The 21,164-nt window shown below is 43.6% G+C and overlaps 1 protein-coding gene across 8 annotated transcripts in view; it reads right to left on the bottom strand.

Annotated features, from left to right (window-relative positions):
• The window catches only part of EPB41L4B (erythrocyte membrane protein band 4.1 like 4B), a 136,958-nt gene that overhangs the window by 30,411 nt on the left and 85,383 nt on the right, over positions 1 to 21,164 (bottom strand). For all 8 annotated transcript variants that reach the window (XM_081526219.1, XM_081526187.1, XM_081526207.1 and 5 more), the window contains exons 16-18: positions 8,757 to 8,965; positions 6,695 to 6,813; positions 492 to 617 (exon numbers count right to left, since the gene is read on the bottom strand). In XM_081526219.1, the coding sequence (XP_081382345.1) occupies positions 492 to 617; positions 6,695 to 6,813; positions 8,757 to 8,965 (454 nt within the window). The remainder of the gene's footprint in view (positions 1 to 491; positions 618 to 6,694; positions 6,814 to 8,756; positions 8,966 to 21,164) is intronic.

Here is a 21,164-nt window from a genome sequence, read left to right on the forward strand (position 1 = left end):
AAGAGTTTAGAATTTGTCCTTTCACATCAGTGTAACAAGCCTGGGAGGATTCACGCCATATGATTTTGAAAGAAGCCTTGTCCTCCTCCCTCTAGTGAGTCCCACAAAGAAGTGTGGGGAAGGAAGGACACCCACTCAGCCAGCCAGGCCAACTGAGCTCACACTGGAGATCAACAGATGTAGCAGCCAGTGGCAGCTCAGACCCACCACAGCGTACAGAGCTGGCCCTTTTACTTCCCCAGCTACTACTGGGTTGGCCAAAAAGTTCTTTCAGGTTTTTCTGTAAGATGTTATGAAAAACCCAAATGAACTTTTTGGCCAACCCAATAACTACACTGGTTAATAACTCTTTATATTAAAAGCTCTATTCACATAACAGGTATGGTTCCTGTCCTGGCTGGACCCGACTGACACAGCAGTCCCAGAGCATCTCTTCTACATGTCACTGAAGAAACCTCGCGACATAAAATCAAAGGCTTGCAGGCACGCACCTGGGCACTCACTCGGGACGCGTTCTCCAGCTGGGCCTTCAAAATGTTACACTTTACATGATCAGCCACGGGGGATGGCAAAAGTGGGGTCTGAAGAGTCTTCTCAGAAACTTTTTTCTCTTCAGCCTGAGATGAACCAAAATACATGTAACAAATGGTAAACAAAGAACTAAGGAACCGCATACATTCATCTTCCCCAACAATCATCGCTGCAAATAACACAGAGACAAACGTGTCACCAACTCCTTTCGTTCGTATCAGTGCTTTTACTATTTGCCAAGGATTCACAAGTGAGTCCTCTCCTTCTTGTGTGAAGCAGGGAGAGGAAGTGGTAGGAAGCTCACGAGTCACAGGACTGGGAAGGTCCAAGGAGACTCTTTCAGATTCATGCAGCCAGAGCCAGTGGCAGAACCAGGACTCAAACCCTGAGTTTCCTCTACTGTGACACGTGTGTGTGTGTGTGTGTGTGTTCAGTCACTCAATTGTGTCTGACTCTTTGTGACCCCATGGTCTGTAGCCTACCAGGCTACTCTATCCTTGGGATTTCCCAGGCAAGAACACTGCAGTGGGTGTCATTTCCTTCTCCAAGGGATCTTCTGTGACTTGTTAGTTCAAGGATCATTCGTATTTTTACAATAATCTTGCTGAAAATTGTGATTCTCAATAAGAAATCTATATCTGTTGCCTCACTGTAGAGTGTCTCAGACTTCAATAATCTAGTACCACCTTTCTTATTTATTTATTTATTTTTGCCATTTTTCATGTATTAACTAAACATGCACCTATAATTCACATAATCCAGTTAAGGTGGTATACCCTGGGGATATCTATTTTAAGTGTGTCCTAAGCAATAATATCTTTGAAATCACAGACTTGGTGACTATTTTATTTATTATAACATAAATTGTGATAAATATATAACTATTAAAGAACACTCATTTATACATATAACTTGAAATCAACTCTGATAGTACACATATCACACTCTGAGAAATAATGCCTTATTGCATATCTCAGTGCTTATATGGTGCTCAGCATATAGAAGATGCTCAAAAAATATCTGAAGAAGATTATAATAATAGGTAGTCATTACTAGATGATATGTGTTTAATAAGAAAGATATAAGACCATGTGACTGCTCAAAGACATCAGGACTAAATATGGCATATTAGCCATAATGTACCTGAGCAAGAACAAAATGTAAAGACCTCCAATTCTGCAAGTTTCAAAATTAACCTCATCCACTAATTCAAAACTCCTTTTGAGCACCTTGATACAGACAGTAGGGCTATTATGAAAGCTGCAGAGGAAGCACAGGGCAATTGGCTGGTTGATATCACTGAATAAAGAAAAGAGAGCAGAGAATGTAGTTTCCAAGTGGGACCTCCAAACACATGGAGGGTATTCAGCAGGACAAGCTGAACTCAGCAATTTCACAAAACAGTAAAATAAACAGAGACAGAAGACCTGGATTTGAATCTCAGCTCTTTTTCTTACTAGCACCATAAAAAAAAAAAAAAAAGATGATGATGTACATGGTGACGGTGATGAGAAGGAGGGGAGTGGGGAGGATTTAAGATGCATGTCTCATTGAATCCTCTCATTTAACTATACCATTTGAAAGTAGATACTATCATCATCCCCATTTTATAGATGAGAAAAACAAAGCAGAGAGATGGTAAGTCACTTGCCCAAAGTCACATAATACACAGAAGAGCCAAGGTTCACACCCAGGACTGGGTAACTCCAGAGCTAGAGCCCCTGACCACCCAGCCACATTGGCTCCCCTTAACCTCTCTGAGGCTCAGTTTCTTTCTTCATAAGATGATCATGACAATCACATGAGAAAAAAAAGATATGAATGGTACTTGCATGTTAGAAAAAAAATGCAACTAAAAAAGAACAACAGATGTGAGGACACTAATGATCCTAAGCCATCAAGTTGGGTACAAAGAAAATAGATTCTTTTGAATGGAATCAGTAGCCTAAGAAACTTAGCATTCTCTAAAACAAAAGCAAAAAATAATAAGCAATATTTATTTTGAAAGATGAGTATTACAGTATAGTTTTAGGATAATTTATCTTGCATTTGTAAATCATGTTACATTAAGATAATTGTTTAACACTACCATGAGGTTTTCACAGGTGTATGAAGAGTTAATTTTTAATTAGATTTAATTTTTTGGAATGATATGCTGTAATACAAGAATTGAACTGGTTCTAAAGCCCATTCGAGGTTTTTGACAATTGCTTAAGGGGATATAGCTATACTGATAGTAATGACCAAAGACCCACTTTGAAAAGAAAACAGAATGCTGCTAAAATAAGAAATCAGTAAGAATTTAGCATTGATTTTCCCCTTGAATTTAGCAATTCTATACTGCTTTTTGGATAGAAAATTCAAGCTGGTTTATTCTTGCTCTATCTGACCAAGCAGGAGCTACTACTGTTCAGCTCTATGACTTGACTCAGGTGAAAACCAACATAAATTTTGGAAACCTTGAGGATCATTGCATTTATATTTGCATAAAAGGCATCTCTATGAGGGGTAAACATCTGAATTACAGCAAGACTATAATTCCAGCCAGGAGGATGGCTCCAAGAATGTAGTGCTTTCACTCTTTTGTGTAACCATATTTTGTATTTTACATTTAATTTGAATTGTGGAAAGAGGTTGTATCATTCAATATGGAAATTCAGATTTCAAAACACACAGATGAATGATAATTGGGCTTTGATATAATTGTCACTGGAAACAGCCCTTCTGTTTAAGGATGTCATTTGGGGATAAATAAATGATCAGATGCAGTTTTCAACTATTGATACAAATTGTTTACACGTTTCAAATCTGATGAAATTCAAATGTCTGTGACAATTTTGGGTACACCTTCGGAATTGGGCAATCAAAATGTCTTCTCACCATTAACATATCCAAACCTTAGAAGAATCAGAGGATTCTTGAGACTTAAAAAAACCTTAAAAGCCATCTGAACCATTGGTTCCCAGTTGTGGTATCATGATAAGTTATGATGCCTGCTGCAAGAATTGTTTTTATTAATGATAGGGAATCATAGTGTGAAGTCATACACTTGCCTATGTGTTAGGACAAAGTCAAGGTTATCTGGCATCACTCTATCCTCCATGCTCACTCATCCATTTCTTCACATGAAGGAGAAACGAGGGGCATTATTGCTTGAGTGCATTGGGAGTAGTGGAAGTTAGTCGTTCAGTCATGACCAACTCTTTTCAACCCCATGGACTGTAGCCCACCAGGCTCTTCTGTCCATGGAATTCTTCAGGCCAGAATACTGGAGTGGGTAGCCATTCCCTTCTCCAGGGGATCTTCCCGACTCAGGGATCAAACCAGAGTTTCCCACGCTGCAGGCAGATTCTTTACCATCTGAGCCACCAGGGAAGCCCCAAGTGCATGGCAAGTGCTCAATAACTCACAGCTGTCTCAACCACACCTTAACCCAGAGCAAGCCACAATTGTTAATGTCCCACCAATATTCACAGCAACCACAAATTACATAAAACTTGTGAGTTCTCTGATACTGTATGCTATACTTTCCTGCAAAATAGTTTTGATTTTGCCAAGCTCCAGGTAAGCCCCTGTTAAAATGACATATTGTGTGGACTGCAGAAGAAGAGTTGAAAACCTGGAGACTAAGAGAAGGACCAATCCCAGGCACATAATCCATCAGGTTGACTCCTATCAGCTAGCACAGGCCTGCTCAATGAAGATTTGTTGATTGAATGAATATAAGTGCCATCCTGCAGGAAGAATTATTTTTCCAGCTGACTATCAGGGAGGGTAGTATTGAAGAAAAATGGGTGAACAGGGTCTTAAAGTTGGGGCCCATGAGTGATCAGAGGGACCTGAGGCTTTCCTACTGTGGTGGGTACAAGGGAATGGAGGATCTTCTGAGAAACCCTGGAAGTCTAGTGTAGGCTAGAGGGATGTCTAGGGTGGAGGAACAGCCCAGATAGGAGGTATAATGTTCCCATGTTCATCAACTTGAGTAAGGAATGGGAGTTCCCATTCCAGGCCAAATAATTAATAATTAATTAATATTAATTAATAGTTTGTTGTTGTTGTTTAGTTGCTAAGTCATGTCCTACTCTTAGTGACTCCATGGACTGCAGCGTACCAGGCTTCCCTGTCCTTCACTATCTCCTAGAGTCTGCTCAAACTCATATCTGAGTCAGAGGTGCCATCCAAACATCTCATCCTGTCACCTCCTTCTCCTCCTGCCTTAAACCTTTTCCAGCATCAGAGTCTTTCCCAATGAGCTGACTCTTTGCATCAGTGGCCAAAGCATTGGAGCTTCAGCATCAGTACTTTCAGTGAATATTCAGGATTGATTTCCTTTAGGATTGACTAGTTTGATCTCCTTGCAGTCTAAGGGACTCTCAAGAGTCTTTAGCACCACAGTTCGAAAGCATCAGTTCTTTGGTGCTCAGCCTTCTTTATGGTCCAACTCTCACATCCATACATGACTACTGGAAAAACCATAGCTTTGACTATATGGACCTTTGTCAGCAAAGTGATGTTGTTAACTAATAATTTAATGTATAATTAAATTAATGTAACTATAAATTATAATTTATAAAGAATTTAATTAATAATTAAAGTGATACTGTTAATTAATTCCAAATTATTAATTCCCTCTTATAAAGAGGCAACGCTAAGCACTGGGGTTAGAAAAAATGATCCATGACTAAAGAAGACTATTCCTATAAGGATTTTAAAAAGTGTATGCCACAGTGGATCTCAAACAGGGGCAATTTTGCCCTTCAGGGGACATTTGGCAATGTCTGGAGACAATTTTGGTTGTCATACTAGGATGGGGGAATGCTACTAGCACCTAGAGGATAGAGGTCAGGGGTGCTGCAAAACATCCTACAATGCACAGAACAGCCCCTCCCCAAAAGTATCAGGCCGAAATATCACTAGAGCCTAAGTTGAGCAACCCTAGTGTAGAAACTGAAGAAGCATGTGGGAGTGCAAAGGGCACTGTACTAGGAGTCAGGGGTCCAGGGACTCAACCACTGCTCTGACTTCAAGCATGCCAGGTCCCTTCCTCTGGTCTCAGATGTTGAAAAGGTTGAAGTAAATGATCGACTGAATCCAGCACTGGCTTTCCACAGTTCTAAGATATAACTTGTTTTTTTATAAGGCTGCCCATTTGGATATAAGAACAGGTCTAGCCAAAAGAGAACTTGGCTTTTGCCCAGTCCCTTTCTCAAGACCTCCCTCCCTACTTTTTTATTTTTTTATCTTTTTTTCTAATACTTAAGCCAGGCTTTTACTTTTTGGCCCACCATGCAGCATGTGGGATCTTAGTTCCCTGTCTAGGGATTGAACCCATGCCCCCTGCAGTGGAAGTGTGGAGCTCTAACCACTGGACAGCCAGGGAAGTTCCCCTCCCTCTCTACTCTAATCCTTCCCTTCCTTCCATCAGCAAACAGTTACTGAATATCTATGATGTGCCAGGTGCTGAGAGAGACAGAGGGTGCTATGGACTGACTTGCGTCCTCCCCAAATTTATATGTTGAAACCCTAACCATCCTTGTGATGGGATCTGGGCACAGGGCCTTTGAGAGGTAGTAATTAGACTGAGATAAAATCATGTGGGTGAGACCCTCATGATGGGATTAATGGCTTTATAAGAAGAGGAAGAAAGAGCCCTCTCTTCCAGCAAGAGAGGACGCAGCGAGAAGGCAACTGGCTCCCAGCCAGGAAGAGAGCTCTCACCAGGGAACCAAATCATCCACACCTTGACCTTGGACTTCCCAACCTTCAGATCAATGAGAAATAAATGTCTGCTGTTTAAGCCACCTGGTCTATGGTAATCTGTGATAGCAGCCCGTGCAGACTAATACAGAAGAGTAAAACCAGAAAGAGGTCAATGTGGAGGCTTCCCTGGAGGAACTTCAGTTAGAAGGATGGAGAGGACCATGAACAGATCCAGGCTGAGGGCCTCAGCACCACAGGCAGCCCCTACTGCTGTAATCCACCCCAAAAGAATATAAGTGAATTTCAGCTCCTAAGAGACATGCCCGAGAAGAAATGTCATGAAAGGTTGAGTAGAAATCCCTCCAAGACAAAGGCACATGGTTTAAGAGGCAGGCGGGGTCATAATGAGAAGTGTCAGTAAACCCCAGGTCCACGTGCATCACCCAGCTCTGGTCCTTGGCACCTTATTTATATTGATGTGTAGAGCAGGCCAAGGTCCAGCAGGCTTCACGGTTTCCAGTTCCAGCTTCTTTAGATGGGCAGCAGCTTCGCTGAAAAGGGCAGGTGTTCCCGGACTCAGTTCTGTAAGTGAGTAAGGAAAGGTTGAAAGAGCAGAGAGATACAGGTGATGAAAGATGCTTACCAGAGACCAACCCTCAGAGCCTTGCTTCCTGGTTCCTCCTCTGGCAGCTTGAATCTCTCAGGAATGCACTAGCAGGTGGGATGGGAGAACATTTTAAGATCAAAGTTTCAAAGCCTAAGTCCCCCATATGTGAGCTGGGTGACCCTGGGCAGATTACTTTACCTCTCTGAGCCTCTGAGCCATTTTCAAATGAAAATAAAATTACTTACCTTGCAGGGTTGCTGTGATTACTAAGTGAGGTAATTCATGTGCAAATGCTTTATTAATGGAGAAGCACTATGCACATTGGAAAGATTAGTGTTCAGGCTAACAGGCAGACGAATGTGCTCTTAAAAACCATGTTATATTTCTAAAATCAAATTCATTGTATGTTGGATTAGTTCACCACCACTCCTCCCACTAGCTTGTTTTTATCTGTGGGTACATTAAATATTCATTAAACATTTGGTATTCATTACATATTAAAGTTTGTGCCAGGCAGTGATAGCAACTGGGATCTGGGAAGCTGGAATAAGGAGAGGAATGAGACATAATTCTAGTCCATTTGGGAGATAGACACCTGTACAAATACTCCAAATACGAGTGATCAAAGATTTATTTAATTGTGTATGGGGGCTTCCCTGGTGGCTTAATTGGTAAAGAATATGCCTGCAATGCGAGAGACCTGGGCTTGGTCGCTGGGTTGGGAAGACCCCTGGAGAAGGGAACGGCTACCCACTCCAGTATTCTGGCCTGGATAGTGAGGATAGGATCAATTTTTCAGTACCAAAGTGGACAATGAGTTACCATTTCTAGCTCAGCCAACCCAGAATTGCTATTCATGGTCTACAGGTGAAGGCTCAATGGCTCATCCTTTTCACCAGCCACAGACTCATGAAATATCAGACCTGTAAGATTCCTTGGCCATCATCTCAACACCCTCCACCCCATTCCATAGTTGAGAAAACCCTGGATCCAAGAGGGGACTTGGCTCAACCGTGAGAACTAGAATCGAAGCCTCTTGATTCTCACCTCTATCTTGGCACTTGTTCAAACCACATGTGATAAAGAATAAGTTCTACCCCCACCTCCTGTCACACACAAATTCTTTGGTGAAATATAATAAAAAGGATTTTCTAGAAAAAGAAAAGAACAGGCATACAAAATCCAAGCCCACATTTTTAATTAGTTTTAACAGATACAAAATCACCCTGTCATATTGCTAGAAACATTTCTTTTTTCCCCTTTTTTAAAAGATATTTTTGATGTGGACCATCTTTTAAGTCTGTATTGAATGTTACAATATTGCTTCTGTTTTGTTTTGGTGTTTTGGTTGCAAGGCATGTGGGATCTCAGTTCCTTGAACGGGATCGAACCCACACCCCCTGCATTGGAAGGCAAAGTCTTAACCACTGGAATGCCAGGGAAGTCCCTAGAAACATTTCTAATTTGTTTCTTCTCCATTTCCGTGACTTCTCACTGGGACTTTAGCAGTGTGCACTAGATCTACTTGACACCTTGCTTTCAGAAGGCAAGAATGAGGCAGAATGGGACAAAATGAGCTTTCCTGGGGTTGGGAATTAGAGACGCAGTCACCTCACTCCCCTCTCTCTCTGTTCCACTGCTCGAGCCAGTGCTGGATATAGCAGGAGCAGAGAATCAGCGTGGAATGAGGCAGAGACATCTGCTCCCTCATAACAAAACCAGAGTTGGCGGGTAAACCATAATCCCTAAGTCACCTCTGTCTAATGCACAAGGCTCTTGTCTGCTCTCACTCAGATCTGGAAACCCAGCTCGGATATTCCCACCATTCCAAGCTGCACCGATGTCTTGAGCATCTCGGAAAGCCGCTCACACACTGCAGCCCCGCTCCCTCCACCTTGCCCACTATGCCCCAGCTTACTTGTGTGGGATTTGCTGCTGGAGTTTGGGGACCTGGAAAGCCCCTCCTTGTTCTCCAGGGTCAGCGAGAGGCCATAGTTCGTGTGGTGCTGGTGCTGGTGATGGTGATGCCTTCCCGAAGCCTTGGTGGCAAATGGAGTCCCCCCATTCTCCTCGAGGCCAAAAGGCAGCCGGTCCGAGCTGCTGAGCCCTGGGGAAGGGAGCGGGTAGCTGTGGAGGGTGTCAAAGTCAGGATTTAGAAAAGCAGAGGGTTTTGATACCCTTGTCTGTTCTTTAAATGATGTTCTCCAAGCACTGACAACCAAGAGAAATAGGTGCAACAAATAGTTCCACAGAGTTATCGTAGAACAGGACACAATGGCAACAACGGCAACTCAGAGGAAAAGCAGAAAGTGGAAATTTGTATATATCAGAGATGTTAACCCTTAAAAAAATTCTTCAGTTTGAAATTAATCTGTTTTTTAAAAAAGACATCGTCTAAATGGGAAGCGTAAATCAAAGGCTATCATCAAGTTAAAAAATAATTCATTAAACATCCTACAGTAAGATCATGATACAAACTAGACATCTTGGAGTCACTTTCTCCTCCTCTCCATCAACCCCACATCGTCAGGTGCAGAAAGCACCTGTTAAATGTTCCTGCTACAACATCTTCTAATTCCAACTGCTCCGCTTGGTGTTATTGCCCTAAGGATCCTGAAACAGATTCTCAAAGCTCTCCCAGCCTCTGCTTCTTCTTTAGCCCATCTCCACAGAGCAGCAGTCAGAGAGCTGTTCTGACTACGTTCTAGAGGGTGGCACTCCACCCTCCGGGAGCTTGGATACCTCTCTGTTGCTAGTGATTCTTAAGATGAAATCTGATGAAAGCTATGGATCTTCTCTGCAGAAAAAGGCACCCAGACACAACATTTCACACTCAACTTCAGGCTCTCTTTCGCCCCTCCACGGACCAAGGCTCAGAGCCTTGGTTTGCAGGCAAAAATCCAAATTCCTTTATGTATCACTCATGCCTGCCCCCTGCTTCCCAACCGGCGATCCTGTCCCATTCTCTTTGCAGCTCATCTTTGGCTATATTCTTCTCTATACCCCCAAGTTCTTCCCGTCCTGGGGCCTTTCACCTCTTTCTGTTCCTTGGGGTCATTCCTCATCGCCAAATTCAGCTAAAGCACCCCTTCCTCCAGGAAGACTTCTAGTCTTTAAGTCCCAGATCAAAGGTCTCCTCACACCCCTAAGCAGAGCCAATCCCTCTTTCTGCTCATTCCCAGAGACCAGATTTTTGCCGCTTACTCCTTCATTCTGTCTTCAGGGAGCTCACACCCCAGGGTAGGAAACTATCATTTAATCAGTTACAATCACACTCGAATGAGCCATGAAGGGAGCGTACAAGGGAAGGCAACTAATTTTCCTGGGGCTGGTAAAGGTGTTGGGCAAGGAATCATTGGGGGAGGGGGGTCCACTGGGGGAGTCAAGCTTTGGTGGACTTTCTTAAAACAGAATCCTTTTTTTTTTTTTTACAGGAAACAACATTTCTTGTGTTTGCATGAGGCTGATAATTCCCCTCAAGGTGGACCTATCAGAGCTCTCCCTCTTTCCAGGGACTTGCTCTGGAACATGATCCAATCAGGGACAATCAGATTTTTCCAGGAGGTTTAACTCATGGAAACAGAGAGAAAGGGTCTCTCTTTTTTTTTAAGAGTCAAACAAGGCCTTACTGTGACTTTTGTGGGCCCTAAAGCCCTTTGGCCTTCATTTCTTCTCTAGAAAAAAAATTAAAAATTACATTTTATGACTGCACTTATAAAAACAAATATATTAATATCAGACATTAAACCATTTTCTTCAACAAAAAATTCATTTTTTTCTTCTGACTTTAAAAGAAATGAAATCATTTTTGTGGGCCCCTAAAAGCATTGTGAGCCCAAGGCACTGCATCTACCGTGCCTCACAGATAAGTCAGGTTTGGCTATGAGGATGATATAAGTTGAGGCTAATTATGATCATATTCCCTGGACACAAAGAAGTATCTGTGGGAAGTGGTCAATGCACAGAGGTACACAAGATGATCAGAGGTTAAAACTAGATGAAAAGAGGGGGGAAAAAACCCTTACTGGTAGCATTTGAATCTCTAGCCATGCCTGAAGCTGGTCTACCACTGAAGTTCTCAATTATAAGTCCTATTTATTTATTTATGCTTGATGTAGTTGGATTCCTCCCATTTATAGCCCATGTGCTCTAAATCGGTGATGGTGTGTTGTTTTTTGCTTATTTGTTTTGTGGAATGTCTTTTGAGTGCCAAGGTGGAAATGGCTATTAGAATCCTAAGGAATAGTATGAGCAAAGGAATGACATTTGAAAAAGCAGAATGGCTAGAGCGGGAATGAGAAGTGGAAAAGGTTTAAGCAAAGGTGTGACATGATAGGAGTTCCATTTTTAGAAAATCCACACGGAGGGCTGTGTGAAGGACGGACACCCCGGAGACTATGATGAGCTAGACGAACTCAGTGGATGGAAGAGGGGGGCAGCCCTCTGGGCTGTATCTGAAGAAGGGCAGGCGGGGTGTGCAGGCCAGGCACGTGGGGCACAGGGGAAGGGGGTACAGAGGAGGACTCTGCTGGAGATACAGGATGCTTCTCAGGAGGAACTGCACTATTGTCCCTATGTTGTTCCATGAGCTAGGTCTCTGGTCCACCCTGGCTGCCTCCTGGAGATTTTGCTCAGGACAGTTCAACAGGGAAATAAATGTGTGTGTGTGTGTGTGTGTGTGTGTGTGTGTGTGTGTGTGTGTGTGTGTAAGAACGTGGAAGGTGTGTCTTTGTCTGGGGTCACAGTCAGCCTCACCTCTCCAACCTGAAGCACAAGCAAGGGTATTCACCCTCCTCATGGAGGCAGCAATGGCAGCAAAAAAAAAAGTGCCTGGAGTCGTCACTGAGATTTCCAGTGTCTGGTCTTGGTTCTGCCCAACCTTGTGCAGGAATCTTGGCCAGCTGCCCTGGGCCACAGTTTCCTCCTCTGTGACATGAGAGGGGTCAGGTGATTTCTAGATGCATTTCTAAGCCTGATAATCAGGCTTTACTCCCACCCCTAACTTATTTATCCAGTACTTGCTCTGCCCCAGGCATTGGTTACATGGTTTACATTAACCATGCCTTTTTACACATGTAGAGGCTTTGCTTAGTTCATAACTGGTGCCACATAAATATTTGATGAAAGGAAGGAAGGGAAGGCAGGAGGGAGAGAAGGAAAGAAGCAGGAAGACAGGGAGGAAGAATGAATGAAGTCGTGGAGCTGGGATGTGACAACAAGGCTAGGAAGTGCAGAGCTCGTAGGTATTATTTTCCCGTGTCTCAAGTATGTTGAAAACAATATCTGTCTTAAGAGACTGGGAGCTCAGAACAGAGAAAATGCCCTTCAGCTTGGGAGGCTTCACAACTTGAGGCTCATCTTCCACCCACCCTGTTAGTAGCACACTGCTGCCCGCCTATTAAAGGTCTGAACGGTCGAGACAGCAAAAACAAGCCAGAGAAACACTGAAAGGGTGACAGGCTGGGGGCACTGGCAGGACTTGAGAAGGGGAGACTCAGAGACGTGGAGGGGTCAGAAAACGGTGAATGCTTGAGTCTGGAGGACCAGGAAAACAGCATGCTATTAACAGGAAAAAGGAGTTTGGGAGTGAGGGCTGCTTGGAGGAGAGAAAACTATGATTTAACTTCAGATTGGTTACACTGAATGTGAGAATGAATCCCCAAGGAACAAGGTGCCCTACAGCGGAGACCTGGTGTACATTCAGGGCTGGAGGTTTGAGTAAGTTTTGAGTAAGAATTTCTAAGGAATGGTAAATAGATATCTCCCATGCTCACTCCATCCGACTCTCACTCTCTTCTTGGAATGTCTGATGTAAAAAGACACTGAGGTTGTGCCCAGCTCTGGAGGAAGGAGTGCTGTGATTGATTAGTGATGTCTGCCATGGACTGGAAACAAGGCAGTAATATCACGTATCTTCTCGTCTTCCCAAGTTAAAAGCGTGTGTGTGTGTTTTATTTCTAAGAAACCCAGAGGGAAAAGGTAAACAGGGAAATCAATATATGTGCAGGGAGTGATAACTTGTATTTAATAACGTGTGACTTTCACTTTACAACAACTTCTGGGAAGACTGAGAAAGAGACAAATAGGAAGAGAAATAGACGAGAGTCAGAGAAGCAGCGTGGGTCTCTCAGGGTCAGAGTTTCTAGAAGAGCAAAGATTGAAAAGAAGGAGTGGAATGAGTTGGGTGCTTTCTCAGCTCATACACACTGAGGACCAACCAGGAGACCCTAACTTATGGCATTGTGTGGGGTTGTGGGTCCTTTAAGGAAACCACTGCTGCTGGCCTCATGGACTGTTCCCTGCAGAACTCCAGGGGGTGATGGTCACATAAGCTATGATGTAATGACTCCCACTGCACCTGCCCTGTCCACAGGAACCTCAGAGAAGGCCATGCCCACCCAGTAGCACTCAGCAGCTCACGAGCCTCAGGGCCCAGTGGCTAAGATCCAGGAGATGAGGCCAGCTCCATGCTCACTGTCAACAGAGACTGAGGTTCACCAGGTTTCTGGCATTCTGGAAAGGAGGTCACAAGTCCTGGTTTTCAGAGGGTGACGGAAGAGGTGCATGCTTCCATGAGCTGGCACTTGAGAAGGATCTGGTGTGGTAGAAGGGGGCTTCTATGTGCCTAGCACATGCTAGGTGCTCTACAGGTTAACTTTGACAGTTACCCTGCAAGGAAGTTGGTGCGGCCTCCTTTTACACTGGGGCTTAGTGAAGGCAAGTAACGTGCCCAGTTAGTAGATGTGAGTGAGAAGTTGTGTGTGCATGTGTGCTAACTCGCTTCACTCATGTCTGACTCTGAGCGACCCTATGAACTGTGGCCTGCCAGGCTCCTCTGTCCATGAGATTCTTCAGGCAAGAATACTGGAGTGGATTGCCCTCCTCCAGGGGATCTTACTGCCCCGGGGATCAAAACCGGGTCTCCTGCATCTCCTACCTTGCAGGCGGATTCTTTACCATAGAGCCACTGGGGAAGCCCCTAACCAGATCTAATTTCTTCTCTTCCCTTCTCTCTGGAGAAGCCCCCTATTCTCATTCTGCTTCCAACTGTAGAGAAAATAGCATTCCTCCTGGGGGAGCCTGTGTCATATGGGATGTTCTTGACTGTATTAGGGTTGGACACAGCTCTGCAGATACACGGTGAAGGGACCTTTATGGCCCTGCTTGATCCTGCCAGAGCTTCCCCACTCCCTGACTCTGGGATCCCAGCAGACCAAACACATAGTACTCAATCAAAATGCATTGCATACTAAAAAATGGGATAATTATTCAGAGATTTATAATATTGTAACATTATAATAATTATTATATTATTGTACCATTATTATACTAATTATTATAATAATTCTAGTATTAGTAAAACAATGGTATAATTGTTCAGAATAATCCTCCAGAATCCATTGCCAGAATTATGACCTGTGCAGGGCAAGGATGGGGGAGGGTCTTGAGCTGAAACTTACAGGGCTTTCTCTCAGAAATAAGGCTGGGAGTTATCAAGTGCTCAGAGGAACCAATCACCCACTCTATAGCTCAGTCAAGTTCTGGGTGATGTGGGCTTTTGCAAGCAGCTCGGAGGATCTAATCTTAGATAAAAAAGCATAGAATTGTAGAAACAGAACCACTCAGATATCATCCAGGTGTGTTGAGCTATGCTTAGTCGCTCAGTTGCATCTGACTCTTTGTGACTCCATGGACTGCAGCCTGCCAGGCTCCTCTGTTCATGGGGATTCTCCAGGCAAGAATATTTGAGTGGGTCACCATGCCCTCCTCCAGGGGATCTTCCCAACCCAGGGATTGAACCCAGGTCTCCAGCATTGCAGGCAGATTCTTTACCAACTGAGCCACCAGGGAAGCCCAGTTAGGTGGTTTAAGATTCTGGATGAATAGTAAAATCACCAGAGGAAACCCCTTACACGGCTGGTGGGAATGCCAAATGACACAACTGCTTTGAAAATCAGCCTGGCAGATTCTCAGAGAGGTTAAACATTGAGTTACCATATGACTCAGCAATTCCACTCCTAGTTATGTACCCAAGAGAAATGAAAAAGTGTCCATGTAAAGACTTGTACATAAGCATTCATAGCAACACTCTTCATAAGAGCCAAAAGGTAGACACAACCCAAATGTCTATCAAGAGATGAACAGATAAATACAATGTGATATATCTATATAACAGAATATTATTCAGTCATAAAACAGAATGAAATATCAATCCATGCTATGGTATGTATGAACCTTGAAGACATTATGCTAAGTAACAGAAGCCAAACCCCAAAGGCCACATACCACATAATTCTGTTTATATGAAATGTCCAGAATAGGCAAATCCATACAGATAGAAAGTAGACTAGGACTGGGGAGGATGGGGAGAAATAGGAGGTGACTGCTAATGGGCATGGGGTCTCTTTTAGAAGTGAAAATGTTCTAAAATTAGATTGTAGTGACTGTACTACTTTGTGAAAATGCTAAAACCACTGAATTGTACAATTTTCAAATTGGTGAATTGCATAGTATGTAATTTATATCTTAATAAAGCTGATGAAAAACATCAACCAAGGGATATTTTTAAAAAATCAATGTCCAACCCTTACCCTGGCTAATTACATCACCATCTATCTCTAAATCCAATGTGCAGCCAGGGATGACAAACAACGCCCTAGTCCAATCTCCTCATTTCACACATGGGGAAATGGGGGCCCACTGGGAGGGGGTGAGGTGACCAGGTCACACAGTGGGTAACTGGCTGAGCCTGGGACATCGTCCAGGACTCCGACCTCTCCGCTAGCCAAGCATCCCAAGTGCCGCCCATCTGCTGCATCTTCCCATCTGCCTCGGCTTCTATTTAAGGCACCAAATGCACTCATCGGGAAAATCCCAAGACCTCCTCTGAACCCCACTGCCTGAGACATCTCTGTGCACACATCTTGTCTTCTCAATGATACGGTAGGAACAGAGATTGTCATCTCACATGTTTTCATGTGCTTTAGTGATGTTGAAACAATTAGTTCTACATTTCAGAAAAAAAGAGACCTCTTCCTCACAAGAGCTACCTAAACCCTTCTTTAAACTGGCTCCTTACCAGGCTGGGTTGGGCACCTCTCCCCAGCTTACTCTTGTCTTACCCTTCCTGATGGCTCTTAGAGCCATTCTCTACTCTCCCCTGCCCTGCTCTGTTTCCAAGGAAATGCATTTTCCAGTTTCCCTGCCCTCTGGTTTTTATGTAGGTTTGACCAATGGGAAGCACCGACAGAAATTGGAAGGTGGGAAAAGGAAATAAGTCAAGGTATTTCTCCCTCGTTTCTTTCTACCTCAGAGGATGTTTCCAGCAGTAACTACAATCCCCTGGGGCTTCAGCTTCTACTAGACTGGCTTCCTGTGGCCCCAGCTCCTAGGTTCTGAGTTCTGGAACACTGCCATCTCTCTTTGGCCCTTTGTCTCTCCAGCTCTAGGAGTAATAAACAGGTTCTACTATTGTTCATTTCTGAGTTGCCTCACTGGTCACTTAAGCCACTTAGTTCTTCTTCCCTGTGTAATCAACTCCCTGTATTAAATTCCCTCTGTAAGAAAAGCCTAGAGTGACTTCAGTTCTCCTGATTGCCCATGACTGATACACAATATCTTGTTGTTCAGTTGCTCAGTCGTGTCTGACTCTTTGTGACCCCATGGACTGCAACACGCCAGGCTTCCCAGACCATGCTCAGGGAGGTCCCTTCTTTGAGTCTCAGTTCCTTTGTTTGTTTAACGGGCACAAAAGCAATGCCTGTCATTAGGTTATCAAGAGCATCTAGTAAGGTGATGCCATTAGTCATTGAATTCAATGTGGAAACTGCCCTGTGCTTTGCAGATGGTTTCCAAAGACTGGTTTAACTTTGTTTCCCTCTAGTGGTTGGCACGGGCATTACAGAATAGCCGACTAAGATTACAGAAGCTTTGTTGATCAGTCAACTGCTCAGTCGTGTCCGACTCTTTGTGACCCAATGGACTGCAGCATGCCAGACTTCTCTGTCCTTCACCATCCCCTGGAACGTGCTCAAACTCATGTACATTAAGTCGGTGATGCCATCCAACCATCTTGTCCTCCGTCGTCCCCTTCTTCTCCTGCCTTCCATCTTTTCCAGCATCAGGGTCTTTTCTAGTGAGTCGGCTCTTTGCATCAGGTGGTCAAAGTAGTGGAGCTTCAGCTTCAGCATCAGTCCTTCCTATGAATATTCAGGACTGATTTTCTTTAGGAATGACTGGTTGGATCTCCTTGCAGTCCAAGGAATTCTCAAGTCTTCTCCAACACCACAGTTCAAAAGCAACTGTTCTTCAGTGCTCAGACTTCTTTATGGTCCAACTCTCACATCCATACATGACTACTGGAAAAACCATAGCCTTGCCTAGATGGACCTTTGTTGGCAAAGTAATGTCTCTGCTTTTTAATATTTTGTCTCGGTTTGTCATAGCTTTTCTTCCAAGGACCTTTTAATTTCATGGCTGCAGTCACCACCTGCAGTGATTTTGGAGCCCAAGAAAATAAAGTCTGTAACTGTTTCCATTGTTTTCCTCTCTATTTGCCACGAAGTGATGGGACTGGATGGCATGATCTTAGTTTTCTGAATGCTGAGTTTTAAGCCAGTTTTTTTCACTCTCCTCTGTCACCTTCATCAAGAGGCTTTTTAGTTCCTCTTCACTTTCTGCCATAAGGCAGGTAAGACACAATATCTATTCGTGTCTATTTTTGGATTCTTCATATTTTTATTGATCTGTGTATTGCTAAACCAGCACCAGACTGTCTTTTTAAAACATATTTGTATAGTTCTATTTATTTTTGGCTGTGCTGGGTCTTCATTGCTGGGTGGGCTTTTCTCTACTGTGGCAAGTAGGGGCCACTCTTCACTGCCGTGCATGGGATTCTCGTTGCAGTGGCTTCTCTTGTTGGGGAGCATGGGCTCTGGAGCACAGGCTCAATAGTTGTGGCACAGGGGCCAAGCTGCTCCATGGCATGTGGGATCTTCCCAGACCAGGGATCAAACTCGGGTCTCTGGAGCTGGCAGACCGATTCTTTACCACTGAGCCACCGGCGAGGCCCACCAAACTGTCTTAATTACTTTTGTTTTAATGTGTGAGTCTTAAATATCTGACTGGACAAATCCTGTTTCCTTTCCCATATAATTTTTCTTTTTTCTTGGCTATCCTCATGCATTCACTTTTCCAGATTACAATTCAAGTTACTACCAAAAAAAAAAAAATCCCACTGGACTTATGATTTGAAGCATTAAATACAATGGATTAATTTGGGAGAATGAATTCACAAGGCATTTCTTACCATTTATTCAGATGCTCTTAAATGTTTTTCAGTCAGAATTTTAAATTTTTCCGTAACAGTATGGAACATATCTTACTAACTTGATTCCTAGCTGTACATCAGTTCTGTCACAGGTGAAAATGGGATCTCATTATTACCTCTCTTCTAATTTTTTTGCTTTTTACTACCAGATATATAAAACTACCAACTTTAGGCTATTTCTGCCTCTGGTCACTTTGCTGGACTCATTAATCGGTATTCACTTGTATTTTAGGGATAATCACATGACTTTTGTTTCTGCCTTTCCAGCATTTATTCTTTTTTATCTATAACTGGAGGATTATAATTTTACAACACTGCGTTGGTTTCTGCCATATATTAGCATGAATCACCGTAGGTATACATATGTCCCCTCCTTTTGAACTTCCTCCCACCTCCCGTTCCCCACCCCATCCCACCCCAGCATTTATTCTTTATTTTGTTTTCCTGGCTTATTGCATTGGTAAGACCTCTCGAATGACACTGAATATTAGCAGTCATCTTTGCCTTATTTCTAAAATGGGTAGATTGTGTTTCGATATTAAATGTGATTTGTGATAAATTGTAAATTAGGTGAGAGACAGTCCTTCTACTCTTAACCTACTAAGAATCTTGAAAGACTGTGTGCTTCGTCACTCAGTTATGACCTACTCTTGCGACCACATAGACTGTAACCTTCTAGGCTCCTGCGTCCATGGGATTCTCCAGGCAAGAATACTGGAGTGGGTTGCCATTTCCTTCTCCAGGGGGTCTTCCTGACCTAGGACTCAAACCCAGTCTCCTGCACTGCAGGCGGATTCTTTACTGACTGAGCTACATGGGAAGTCCCTTGAAAGATTAGCATGACTTATTCTGAGCGAATCCACTCTGTTCCTAAGTGAAAACTATGTTAAAGAGCTTAAAAAAAAAATCTGTTCTCAAACTTTCCTTGATTTTACCATCAAACTTATCACTCCAGGTTTTAGAATGCATTTTTCAAGAAACTGTATGACATTTCCCTGTCTATTCTTCTGGCATTTCCCCAAGACTCTATAGTTTTTCAAAGAGTACTCGTAGGTTCAGCAATGACAAATTCAATTTTTCTCCATTTTTTTTTTCTGAACCTGAAGACTTTAACTACAAAGCAGTAAAATATTTCCTGACTACTCTCTCTTATCTTGAACTTCAATTTCTTCCTCTTTGTTCTTTTTACCTTCTGTAGTTAGTATACTGACTGGTTTCCTTGTTGAAAGAGAGAAAAGCAAAACAGAAGTTGAGCAGCTCTTCTTCTGTCCTGTTAATTTCATACACCATCCTCCACATGGCTCTGCTATTCAATAGTTCATCTTTTTGCTCCAACCAAAGCATGCATCTATAGAGGTCCTTTTAAAAAAGGTCTCACCCCTTTGTTTTTGATATGTTCTACCTTCTTCTCCTATCTTTGCCACCTGACGCAAAGAACCGACTCATTGGAAAAGACCCTGGTGCTGGGAAAGATTGAAGGCAGGAGGAGAAGGGGACGACGGAGGATGAGATGGTTGGATGGCATCACCGACTCAGTGGACATGAGTTTGAGCAAGCTCTGGAAATTGGTGATAGATAGGGAAGCCTGGTGTGCTGCAGTTCATGGGATCACAAAGAGTCGGACATGACTGAGCTGAACTGACTTGCTTCTCTTTAAAACACTGTTTTAAACTGTGGGCTCTGAATGCCTTCCTCTTTCAGATTATCTGATATTTTCAATTTTTACATCTTCAGAATGTAAAAATATTCCCTTTTAGATCTACCCTTTGTTTGATATTTTTGAAACCTAATCTTCTACAGATTAGACTACATGGTGGATTAAACCCTGAATTCCATTCATTTCATATTATTGATTCTAAGACACCAGGATCATTTTCCTCTGAGGCTCTTGTCACCCACACATTTCAACCCAGTCTTCCTTGCTGACCCAGAATTAACAACACAACACCAGCAGTGTTTCTTCTGCCTTCCAAACAACCAAATCATCAGCCAGAAAGGCCAAGGCCTCAAAGGATGCTTGCAACTGAATGCCAATGTCTGGATGGCCAAGAAGTCCCCAGGGTGATATGCCAACATGCAGTCTCCTAGGAGAGCACAATGAACATTCTCTGTCCAAGGTCCTCTGGGATCTTCTCTGGGCTGCTCAGTTCACCCTTGGGTGCTGCCTGTTCACCCTTGGGTGCTGCCTGTACTCAGTTACTCTTTTACCTACGCTGGCACATGTCTCAGTCTCATAGCAGGGTTCCCGGAGGCAGGAACAGCTTTTATGTAGCCCATACAGCAGCACATCTGTTCTCTAACCACCTTCCAGAGGAGCCTGGTTGGGCCAAACTGGCACCTGTTTTACTTTTAGCCTAAGTGGGGACAATTCTATGTTCCTAATCAGAACTAAAGCATTAGGGTGGAGTGAACGTTGCTCAGTCATGTCTGACTCTTTGCAACCCAATGGACTATACAGTCCGTGGAATTCTCCAGGCCACAATACTGGAGTGGGTAGCCTTTCCCCCCTCCAGGGAATCTTCCCAACCCAGGGATCAAACCCAGGTCTCCTGCATTGCAAGCGGATTCTTTACCAGCTGAGCCACGAGGGAAGCCCAAGCACTGGGGAGATGCTGACAGATATCTCAGTAGAGCTACCCACTTGATAGGCTTCGAAGGTTGTAAGTAGGTTAAATCATTTGTTCTCTCAGTTGTTGGAGCAAGTGAACAGGACTGCGGGAGCCGAGAGACTCGAGCAGCCTTGTCTGCTTACTCCAGCGTGCTATATGTTCTGTGCTTAGTCACTCCGCCGTATCTGACTCTTTGTGACCCCGTGGACTGCAGCCTGCCAGGCTCCTCTGTCAATGGGGATTCTCCAGGCAAGAATACTGGAGTGGCTTGCCATGCCTTCCTTTCTCCAGGGGATCTTCAGAACCCAGGGATCAAACTCAGATCTCTGCATTGCAGGCGGATTCTTTACCATCTGAGTCACCAGGGAAGCCCAACAACACTGGAGTT

Source organism: Giraffa tippelskirchi, chromosome 1, assembly GCF_054371585.1.
Source record: "Giraffa tippelskirchi isolate mGirTip1 chromosome 1, T2T-mGirTip1v1.2.pri, whole genome shotgun sequence".
NCBI lineage: Eukaryota > Metazoa > Chordata > Mammalia > Artiodactyla > Giraffidae > Giraffa > Giraffa tippelskirchi.